The 12,286-nt window shown below is 36.0% G+C and overlaps 1 protein-coding gene across 1 annotated transcript; it reads left to right on the top strand.

The window, feature by feature from the left end:
• Nucleotides 1-879: 879 nt before the first annotated feature.
• LOC145062905 (uncharacterized) lies at nucleotides 880-3,683 on the top strand. The gene is made up of 7 exons (XM_079010498.1): nucleotides 880-1,035; nucleotides 1,253-1,318; nucleotides 1,769-2,287; nucleotides 2,378-2,619; nucleotides 2,717-2,806; nucleotides 2,869-3,024; nucleotides 3,229-3,683. The coding sequence occupies exons 3-7, from the start codon at nucleotides 1,795-1,797 to the stop codon at nucleotides 3,379-3,381; spliced, it is 1,134 nt and encodes a 377-aa protein (XP_078866624.1). The 5' UTR covers nucleotides 880-1,035; nucleotides 1,253-1,318; nucleotides 1,769-1,794; the 3' UTR covers nucleotides 3,382-3,683.
• The last annotated feature ends 8,603 nt before the right edge of the window (nucleotides 3,684-12,286 follow it).

Here is a 12,286-nt window from a genome sequence, read left to right as displayed (position 1 = left end):
TAAATATAGAGCACTTGCCACAGTACCTTGTAAGGTATGTGGATTTTGAATTTTTTGTTTAATTTGGGTATAAAATAATTAACTTTTATTAAGAATTTGTAATAATGACTTTGTTTTGCTATTAAGTTAACTTTAAATTTTGTTTTCCCTGAAAAACTATGCATTTTGAAGTTGATGTATATTTTGTGCGTGAAAAGTATCAAAAGATATTTAACATTGAGTGCATGTTGACTTTTTTTTTGTTTGTTTGTTTGTAAGTTCTATTTCATAAAGAGTTTAAGTTTTTCACATAACTCAAAGTATCACATGATTCACATCCTAGTCATTACTCTAAAATGAATTTCATGACAAGTTTTAATATACAACGGTTAAATCAAATATTAACTTAAAGTATATTGTTACTTCAAGTAATTAATCTTTCATTTTAAAATGGTCGAATGATCACATACACAAATGAATATAAATAAATAATCATATTATATGCATAATGTTGTTATGGTAACTAAAATTTCTGTTTAATCATGCATTAAACTTCATTAAAACATTTTTAATTACAAAAGTTTTATGAACTAATGGCAGTATCGTAATACATTGCAAAACAGTGGCTATTGGCCATGGGGAAACGCGCACAACGCACAAGCATGTCGTATATTCCCTAAATGGCATTTGCGTAATAAAAGCAAAAACAATGGGCATTCTATAAAGGGAACACATGTTCTAACACTTCACTCGATCTTCTAAACGAATACAGACAAAGCTGCAGTTAGTGGCACGATCGTTAATATATTGAATAACAAGGGTGGTAATTAAAAGGAAAACGCCCACAAGCACTTAACGTGTGGCAGAATCGTAATAAATCACATAAACGAAAGGTAATCAAGTAATGTATTTGGGGAAAAATGAGGAAAACAGATTTGCAGTTAACGGTAAAACAGGCGCTTTTCTTCCATATCATCTATCAAATTTCTATCCTTCTGAAGAAAATAAAATTGAGATCCATTATCCCTCTTCAACCCCACAATCAACCCTCATTAGGTTTGTTTTTTATTCAATCTCTTCTTGATTTTGATCAATTTTGGTTTAATGGGTGTTTCGCAATTTGAGGTTTTGGGATACACGAAATGGGGACGATGAAATTAATGGTGTTAACGAATACATGCATCATAATTCATAATTGATTTCAAGTAAAATGTTATTTCGTTTGATTATTGTGTTTTGATCATTGGTTTTGTTTGTTGGAACGCAACATTAGGGCTTTTCGGTTGAAGGGGCACAAATTAACTTAATTCAAGTTCTGGTGTCCGTTGATGATAAGAAGGTACAAACGTTTTAATCTTTCAAGCTTGTTTTCGAAAAATTCATCTAAAATTTTGCTCATTTTGATGGCTTTCTTTATCTAACTACGCAATTTTGTTTGAGATGCGCGAAATGGAAGTAAACACGAAAAAATGCAACTTTTTTGGTCAAAGTTTGGTTGTGAGATTGCAGGTTCTCAATTTCATGTTTGGTCGTTGATGTGTGAAAATTTTGGGGCAATGCTCAAATTTCGTTGAATTCCTGCTCTTGTTCTTGAATAACCACACGAATTGCATACAGAAATGTATAATCTTAGCTTATTCGTGCTCAATCGAACGTATGTTATAGAAATCGAGCATATTTTAGGAAAAATTGTGCGGAATTTCGTTTATTACGGTTAACAGAAAACTAATTGCAGACATGGAAAGAAACAAGAAACCATTAACGCGTGTTGTTTGAATCGATTCATCAGGTTTGACCTGCAACTTATCGTTTAAAATGGGGCAACGGAACATGGTGTACACCGGTCCAATGATCGACAATGAAATTGAACATGCCCACCTTCATCCCGAGCCTTGTGCAATTCCTTATAATCAAATAACAACTTTTCCTCTTCCCAACGATCATCATCTACCAGTTCCACCACCAGGAATCACGTTCATGGCAGCTCCACCACCAGGTGCCAGAGTGATTCCGATTCCTGTTCCAGTTCCTGTCCCCGGTCTTCATAATCAATTAACATTCCCCAGTAATCACGGATTCCATGGTCCATTCAAAGGAAAGATCACCGAAGTCTTCCCTGTTAACTTTCAATACTTTTACCCTTCACCTACCTCCAATCCCTTCATGGTTCCAGATTACAATCTTACCCCTGTCATCATGCCACCTGGACACCAGCACCACCGTGGTCCAATCACCCATGGGGTGGTTCCTGGCCCTTGGTTAGACCAGCCCTTTTGTAGCAATCCCCCCGGAATCCCTTTTATTCCAGGTATTATTTATTAATTTTATAAATTATAAATTATAAAATTCATAATATCTTCCTTTTATGGTTTAGATTAATTTTTATTTTAAAATTCAGGATATGCAAATAGAGCTCCGGTGACATTTGTCCATCCTCCGGTTCCATCTCATCAACAACCGCCACCTATGCCGCCACTTCGCGCCACCATGGACTTCCATCCTCTTCAAAACGGGGTAGAATTTGTTCCAAGATTCGTGGGTCCCGCACCACAATTTGGTGTTAGGGTATTCCCGCCACATCAGCTCGAGTCAACTTCAAGACCACGTGGCTTTCCACATTTAAGAGTTCTTCCTGAAGATGTATTATTATTATTATTTATTACTCTCTTCATAATCAAATCATGCAAAAAAATAAAATTCCTTCTATTAATTTATGTGTTTTTTTTTTTATTAATAGGGTGTTGCGATGCTTGATATTTCTAATTATGGACGTAGAGTTGATCATCATAGAGATATGCGTATGGATATCGATCATATGTCTTATGAGGTACACAAAGATTGGTTTCTTTTTTAGTCAAATTACAAAAATGACCTTTTGTGTATATGCAGGAGCTTCTTGCATTAGGTGAGCAGATTGGGAATGCTGGATCGGGGTTATCAGAGGATTTTATTTCAGGTTATTTGAAAACAAGGGTATTTATGTCTTCTAAGTTGGAAGTTGTTTCATCTCCTGATCAAGAACTTAGTTTCTGCACAATTTGTCAGGTAAGGGCAAATTCGTAAAAAGTTAGGGAAAGTCTCATTTCTTGATTTTCTTTAGTAACTCGTCTTTATTCATTAAGTCTAAAGAAAAACTCTTATTTAGCTTATGGGTTGAAGGGTATGTTTGGTTGCATGGAATGGAATCAGTCATTCCATTCCTTCCTTGATTCCATCATACTAATTGAACATATGATTTGTGTATCACAGATGGAATACAATGATCAAGAAAGAATCGGAATGCTGGATTGCAGCCATGGATACCATGTGGACTGCATCAAGAAATGGTTAACCGTTAAAAACACATGCCCGGTTTGCAAATGCACAGGGCTGACTGCACAAGGAAACCGTGAAAACTCCTAGGCATGTTTATTTTATTTTATTTTTCTTATTAAAAGAAAATGAAAATTATGGTAAATATCAAAAGTTAAGTAGACTGGTGATGTTTATGTTATATAAACTACAAATAGGGAATTAGACCTATTCGGTTGCTTTTGTTGTTGTTTTATGAGATGCGACTGTTTTTTTTTTTTTTAAGAAAAAGAAAAAGAAAACCGTTTTGTAAGCTCTCGAAACCTTTCTGTACATACATTCTTTTTGTGTTGTATGGTGTATAAAACTCCGGGTTTTGGAATGTTAATATTAAGGTTGAACTTCATTGATTATATATATGGGATATGGGATTCTTGAATTTATTGTATGGTGTATAAAACTCCGGGTTTTCTTTATTAATAATAATGTCAGATTTTGAAGTACTATCTTGGAAAGAATCTTTACTTGGAAAGCATAAGATATTGGTGGATTTTATTCGGGTTTTCTGGCTCTATGGTTAAGTTATGAGTTCATAAGCTTTCATGACTTTTATGAAGATGAAAAGGTCAAATGGTTTATGGTTGTATCAAGTGACTCTGATTATTTGAGTGATTAGATAACACTTTTCCAACTAGTTTTCTAGGTCTTAGGTTATTGGGTACAAATTTAAACTTTTCAAACAAACATTTCATGCTTCTGTTCTCATAAGCATCCTACAAAACAATTGAAAAATAGAATTTTCTTTGTTGTCGTATCCATCAGAAGATGATATGTTTTTTTGTCATATTCGTTGAAAATGTAGGCATCATTTTCGATCAAGAAGCAAAAAGTTTGGATGACATAAGGACTATGGTTGTAATAAATAGATATTGTGCAGATGTACATGATTACTTGTACAACTATACGTCATTCAAACGAAGATTCTATTTGAGTAGACAATTATTCCTATGTATAGCTAACGATTTGGAAGATATTAATGAATTCATTAAATTGAAATGAGACGCTAAAGTTTATTGGGCATACAAAAGTGTGAGGTTGTAGTTAGGCTTTTGGCATGCGGTATCACTACAATGCAACAAATGAATATTGGAAGATGTATGGGAGAACAACACATGAATGTTTGTATTTGTTTTTTGAATATGTTATTGAGATTTATGGAAAAATATACATTTGCGGAACCTTACAAGAAGTGGTGTTGAACAATTCTCTACGACTCATAAACCAATACATTTTTTCCAAAGAATGTTTGAAAACATTGATTGTACACACTAGGCGTGAGAAAACTGTCCAAATATATGGAGAGGTCAATCGAAAAGAGATGATCATGCCCAACGATAATACTAAAAGTAGTGGCGTCAAAAGATCTTTGGTTTCGACATGCATATTTTGGTGTTATCGGGTCCAACAATGACATAAATGTTCTTAATTAGTCATCAATATTCAAAGATATTATAACATGCAAAGCTCATGAATTTTAATTTGCAGTGAATGGAAATCACTATAGGTATGTATATTACCTTGCTGATGAGATATATCGTGGTTACGCAACATGTATATGAAAAACAAAAATTGTTCACGGTACACAAGAATCAACAATAAAGGACTTGGAATCGGATTTTGGAGCACTTAAAAAAATAACATATTGTGAAACAAATGGCATGAGCATGGGATCCAAACAAAACATGCAAGACGTATATTTGTATCATCTTACATAATATGGTAATAGGAGAAAGGAGTTTTGACTTTTTTGACCATCAAATAATCAAAATGATTCTATTTAACCACTGATCAGATCATGCTAAATTGATTCCAAAGTCTCATTTTTGGCTTGATTTGCCCATTGCGATCTATTGTAGCCGGTTACTTGGTTCCCTTACCTAATCAATTATTCAGTTGAGTAATATCTAGTCGTTTTAGTATCATTTATTATTGATTTTTATAGCATTAGTATATTTGCATAAAGAATTTATACATATGTATATATATGTCAATTTGTTAATATACATATTTATCCATATGTGAATACATGTGTATAAATATGTGTGTGTTCATGTGCACATGTACATAAGTTGACATGCATATATTGTGAGTGTTCTTGCATTAATCATGTTTTTAATGTTCATGTATTAGATTTGAAGAATATATGATGATCTAGACATGAAGAATTGAAGACATTTTGAAATTTTGTAACATTTTTTTTACGTTTTTATATTTAATCTTGTATCGACTAATGTAATTGTTTTATTGTGTTTATATATTATTAAATAAAATGTGTTTTTTATGATCTACTTACAAATGTTATAGAATTTGGAACTACGTTGCCTTTTTTTTTTTTTTTTTTTTTTTTTTTTTTTTTTAAATTACAGTTTTTAGATAATTCACTACTTTTAAAAAAATCGAAAAAATATGTGATTTTTATAAAATTTGAAAATTATGATTTTTATAAAAAATCCAAAATTTTGATTTATTATATTAATTTTTATGTGTTGTTTATTATTTACGAGAGTTATTTAAAAGCTATATTGTAACAACGTAAATTTTCAAAACAATTTTTCCATTTCAAAATATAATAAAAAATTCATATGTAATATAAAAATCCATGTATCAACATCATCTCGATAAACAAATCCCAAGATCTCAATGTAAATAAAACTCCATCTGTGTGTCCGGTCATGCCGGCGCCTTCCCGTGATCCTCATTGTTACCTGAAACACATGACACACAACACAGTAATCATAAATGTTTAGTGAGTTCCCCGAAATACCACATACAACACATACGCCACTCGAGGCTATAGTACGACTCTCTGGTTGATGTGTCTCAGTAGGACCCTCCAGTTCCGTAGCTCGTTGGACCCTTTGGTCCGGTCATAGCTCGTTGGACCCTTCGGTCCGGTCAATATCGTTGGACCCTCCGGTCCGGTCTATACAACACATAACATACATATATCACAATGCACATAATCTCATACATACACATAGCACACAACCCTCCGGTCTACACATAGATACCACTTTAGGTAATGTATAGTGAGAAGACTTACCTTGGGTAACTCGGATAATCTCGCACATGAATATACTGATCTAGCCCCCGCCTAATCACATAAACAATATCCTCAAATAAATAATGGCTCTCAAAGGCTAGATTAAATCCCTTTCTACAATCCCACAAAAGGGTAAAAGACCATTTTACCCCTCCTTGACCCAAAAGTCCAAATGTTGACTAAAACCCTAAAAGTCAACGAAAGTCAACAGGGGGCAGTACGCGGCGCGTACCAGCTCTTGTACGCGGGGCGTACTCCGGCGATCCAGAATCGGGGTCTCAAACCCACGCTGCGCGTACTGAGATTTACGCCCAACGTAAGTCTCAGTTTCATGCTCTTATGGATTTTTGGTCTTAAACAGTTAAGACATAAACTCAAACTCCAGATTTGACTTTTCTAAGGTCACTTAATCCATAAAGTTGAAACCTTTAAGCCTTTGCATGGCTGTAAAGGTCACCAATCACTCTAAACACATTTCCTTTTTCCACATTAAGCCAATATCTCATGCATGACTTAATATTCATGTTTAAGATTGGATTTTTATGAACCTTCAACTCCTAATACACTGGAATAGGGCAGTTCTAAGCATATGGAGACCATTTGCTCATAAAGTCTCCACCTTGGGACCAAAAGCACTAAAAATTGGTCCATGAAGCACAAATAAAAAATGACAAGGAAAGCTTTGAGCTTTTTATCTCTAAAAGAAGCTCCACCCTCTGTAGAACTCGGATCTACTCTTGTCCACCAACTTCTAGCTCCTATAATGGCCTCCTCTTCTCCTTCACCACCTTGAAATGGCACTTTCAAGCTTAAGAACACACACACACAAGTTTATAACGGGTTTTTGCTCTCTTAGGGTTTCACTCACTAAAGTATGGTGGCTGTGGTAAGGGTCTTATCATTCCTTTTATAGTGCACAAGTCTCATTTAGGGTTTTGAGTCTGGGTCCGCTACGCCCAGCGTAGCTCAAGGTACGCCCAGCGTACTGGGTGGAGTCCAAGTCCATAACAGGCCCATGAGCACGCGCATCATACCTTATCAGTACGCCCAACGTACTCACTAGCAACACTTTCACTTTTAGGAGGGTTAAACTTGACAACTTTAGAAGAAGAAGGGTAAAAGAGATGCACCTGAATTTCGAAATGTTACATATATTTTTACAAATGATTTGATACATATAAAAAAAATACTTTCAAATAAAATTTGTTTTATTTAAAAGCAATATTTTCGCAAATGATTTGATGCATATAATAAAATACTTTCAAATAATATTTGTTTTAGATATTATTTGACTTCTGTGAATAAAGCAATATATTTAATTTTCATCTATTGTTTGGTTAGGGGGTGTATTTTTCAATTTATCTATCATTTTTTTATTGTTACATCATGGTTCATGTAATTTTTTCTCTAAGAGTCTTTTTATTTGTCACTGATAAGAAATAGTTAGCTTTCATTATTTTTTAATTTTTAATTAAATATATAAATTTATAAAATTATAAATTTATAAATAAAATAGTAAAATAAAAATTATTATTAACTCAATAATAAAAACTATATGTAATATTTTGTTTCGAATCGTTTAATAATCTGGGGTTGTGATCCAATGATCAATTATGATAAAGCTTTGGGCCTTGGGAAGAGAGATGTTTAGACCCATTTGGTTGTGGATAATGTAGGTTGTGGGTACCGAGAGTTCGGTTTGTGCTTTAGAGCCCATGGGTGTAATGGTAAAAATGATGGTTCGGGACTTTCATGAGTTAAGGATTTTAGTCCGATGTGTTTTAAATCAAAAGTAATTAGATAAGGTTGTAAATGTAACAGCCAAAAAACTTAGGTAAAAATTTCCATTTATTAACTAGAAATAACATCCATAATTGTTTCCCAAAATTCTATTACAATGTTCAAAAGATCAGAGTATGCAAAACAACTAGTGCAGAATACTGGAGAGAGTGCATGCCGCGCCATCAAGCCGGGTCCTTGCCCTTAGAGCTAGAAGTACCTAAAACACACAATAAATTATAAGCAAGTGCCTAGTGAGTTTTCTCAAAAAGTCAAAATAAAGAACCCATACAGCCACGTAAAAACCATGCAGTAGATAGACATACATGAATTGCCATGGACTCCCTCCATGGTCTTTACTTGGAATGCCATGAGCTCCCCTAATAGTCTGATAACCAAGTGCCATGGGCTCCCCCCATGGTCTTTACCTGGAATATCATGGGCTCCCCCATGGTCTTCACATAAAATAATCCATACCACTAGCATATAATTGCATATCAACTAATTATTACATATCAGATAATGGGCCGACATTGGTGCCTTCGACCCATGGGTATGATGAGAAGACTCACTTTAGCCTACTAAACACGATAGCTGCTGGACTACTAGTCCAAATCTCCAACTGAATAAATATACAATTTAATCTAATTAGATTTATGACACAAATTCGACTAAGGGTCCAACATCATATTCTTGGTCCATCATTTAAGCCCAAATATCTATCCTACAATAATGGGCCCAAGATCAAAGTCCAAACTATAATGGGCCACATGGCCCAATAAGGCCCAATCAAGACACCAAAAGCCCAAATCAATTCCCAAGGCCCAGTATCACTTAACGGTCCAGGGCCAAAGCTAAGTGAAATCCAAATGGCCCACAAAGTCCACCAAAGCCCATCTCACATAGCTGAGCGTACGCCCGACGTTTATCCGAAGTACGCTAAGCGTACCGGGTTCTTCAACTAAACACGCAGTATACATGTTGGTACGCCCAACGTACAAACGGAATAAGCACATCCTCCATAAGGGCTTAATGCATGAAGACCTTACGTTCCAAACTCAGATTCAAGTCATTTAAAGAGTCCTAAGGCATAAAGTTGGCAACTTTAAGATCTTTCCAAGGGTCTTAACTCATGCATGGATTCAAAATAACCATCAAGTCTGCATTTTTATGACATGAATAAGCTAAAGGACCTCAGATCTATCATTCCTAACCTTAGGAGTTGCTTAAACTCCCAAGAGATGATTTATGAACTCAAAAGAGGACTACATAGAAAACCCTAGCTCCACAAACAACAAGGATTAGCAAGGAGAAATCTTTATACCTCCACAAGCTTCCTAAGTTTCTCTATTTGCAAGATCCAAAAGTCTATCTCATATTCAAGCTTGCTTCCACTTCTTCCTTTTTGCTAACACAGCAAGAATGAGGTAATTGATGTACTCACAAGCTCAAGAAGAACATACAATCGATTTTAGGGTTTTAGAGACGTTTGGGGGTGATAGAGACTGGTTAGGGTAAGGTCCGAATGACTTAAGGGTGTTTAAATAGGTCACACGTCTAAAAATTAGGGTTTGACCATCTGCCACATACGCCCGCGTATGTGGTGCACCTTCGCGATCATTCTTCCCCAATATGCTAAGCGTACTCATAAGTATGCCCAACATACAAAAGGGACCAATTTGCAAAGAAATTACATTTGAAGGGAATAAATGGTAAATACCTGGTCTGTAGTGTTAAAACTCTCCCCCACTTTAACTAGACTTTGTCCTCGAATTCCGCTGTTGCAAACATATCTGGATAATGCTCTTGCATCTCATCCTCCGGTTCCCATCCATTCGGAGCCCTTCCGGTGTTGCCATTGCACCTTAACCAACTTCACCAGTTTGTTCTGAAGGGTTTTAGTTTTTCTATCCAATACTGCAATGGGCTTCTCCATATAGTTTAGGCTCCCGTGTACATGAATATCATCCAAGGAAATAACCGTAGTCTCATCAGATACACACTTCCACAACTGAGACACGTGGAAGGTGTTGTGAATCCGACCCAACTCATCGGGGAGATCCAACCGATAAGCGACCTTGCTCACATGAGAAGAAATCATAAATGGGCCAATTAATCGGGGTCCCAGATTGCCCCTTTTTCGAAAACGGATGATACCTTTCCAATCTGACATCTTAAGCAACACATAATATCCCACCTAAAACTCGAGGTCTGATAAGCGCCAATTTGTATAACTTTTCTGACGGCTCTGTGCAACCCGCAGTCTCTCACACACCTGCTAAATCAATTCAGTGGTCTTAAGAACCATCTTGGTTCTACCTATGACTTGATGCCCAACCTCCCCCCAACAAACTGGTGCCCTACACCTCCGTCCATACAACATATCAAACGGGGGTTGATCGCTACTAGCATGATAACTATTATTGTATGAGAACTCTGCTAGTGGAAGGTAAGTATCCCAACTCCCTCCAAAGTCTAATACACATGCCCGAAGCATATCCTCGAGCGTCTGGATCGTCCGCTCGCTCTATCCATCAGTCTGGAGTGATAAGCAGTGCTGAAAAGCAACTGTGTACCCAACTCCTCATGAAATTTCCTCCAGAATCGAAAGGTAAAATGAACATCACGGTTCAAGACCACAGATACCGGCACTCCGTGCCTAACCACCACCTCCCGCACATAGATATCTGCTAACTTCTCGGCGGAGATACTCTCGGAGATCGGAATAAAATGTGCACTCTTGGTTAACCTGTCCACGATAACCCATATGGAATCTACACCCTGCGCCGTCCTCGGTAGCTTCGTGATAAATTCCATGGTGATCTCCTCCCATTTCCACATGGGGATTGGTAACGGCTGAACCTTACCATGAGGCCTCTAATGCTCAGCTTTGACCTTCCTGCAGGTCAAACACCTCTCAACAAACCAAGCAACTTCCTGTTTCATGTAGGGCCACCATTAGCTTGATCTGAGGTCTAGATACATCTTCATGGCCCCTGGGTGGATAGAAAACTTGGACTTGTACGCCTCCTCCAAGATCATTTGCCTCACTCCCCCAATTGTCGGAACCCAAACTCTGCCACACTGAGTTAATAACCCCCGACTGTCTCGAACAAACAGTGGAATCTGCCCCCGAATCCGCTCAGTCTTCCAGTTATCCTTTTTCAGTCCCTCCACATGTACCCCTTTGGTCATATCCATTAAAGCTAAGTTGATTGTCATCCTCAAACAAACATCTCGGATCGGAGTACCCGCCGTTTTACGGCACAAAGCATCGGCCACCACATTGGCCTTTGATGTGTGCAAAACGAACTAGTTTTAATCCTACTAAATTAGACACAAAATAAACACATGAAAGGCAATGTACCTATCAATTAGTAATATAGTTCAAGCAAGTAGGGTATCAAACACAAGGAACGGTAAATAATTAAAATAAATGCTAATATTATCTAAATAAAGCAAGTAACAGAAATAGGGTTTTCTCTAGTTTTGCAAGACTAGAAACTTAAGTACTTAACTAATACTTAACTAAGCAACTAACAGCTAAGCAACCGAAAATCAACTAAATTCAATAATGGAAAAGACTTCTGTTTAGGTTTTGAATCATTTTTTCATATGGTTGATTTTATGACAAGTGCAATGGATTAATTAGCATTGGCTACTGATTAGTGTGATTAGGTTCACGTTCGCTATTACTAACCTTAGAAAACAAATCAATTTAAGCAGTGATCAGGTGATTAAACTAATAAATTTTATAGTTTATTATTTTGGGTTAAGTAAGACTTGTAGTAGCTAATCAAATTGCTAATTCAATTAACCTCTTGTTGATGGTTCGTCACACAAGCTCACACATTAATTTTCCTATTTTCTAGTTAACCCTAGTTTCACGTTCGCTATTCCTAGGCATATAACCATGTTTTCACACAAATCAGATGAGATTAGCAATTAAGAGATGTTCATGCAACTTAATATGCTCGTTAATTAACAAAAAATAGTTGTAATTAACACATAAGGTTGTTTAACAAGCTTAACAAAACAAAATCACCAAATTAAATTAATCCAATCATAAAATCAAACCATATTCATAAAGTCATCCATCCTAAACAGAAGTTATGAGTTTTTAGCTCATAATTA

Source organism: Lactuca serriola, chromosome 7 (assembly GCF_051521515.1).
Source record: "Lactuca serriola cultivar US96UC23 chromosome 7, Lser_US96UC23_V15, whole genome shotgun sequence".
NCBI lineage: Eukaryota > Viridiplantae > Streptophyta > Magnoliopsida > Asterales > Asteraceae > Lactuca > Lactuca serriola.
Note: the sequence above shows the minus strand (reverse complement) of the source record. Positions and strands in the feature narration are given on the sequence as shown.

Excerpts from the sequence above, each read along its gene's own strand:
- LOC145062905 (XM_079010498.1), top strand. The coding sequence starts at position 1,795 with ATGGGGCAACGGAACATGGTGTACACCGGTCCAATGATCGACAATGAA. Across the intron at positions 2,620-2,716 it reads TAAGAGTTCTTCCTGAAGAT|GGTGTTGCGATGCTTGATAT; the intron begins GTATTATTATTA and ends TTTTATTAATAG. Across the intron at positions 3,025-3,228 it reads GTTTCTGCACAATTTGTCAG|ATGGAATACAATGATCAAGA; the intron begins GTAAGGGCAAAT and ends TGTGTATCACAG.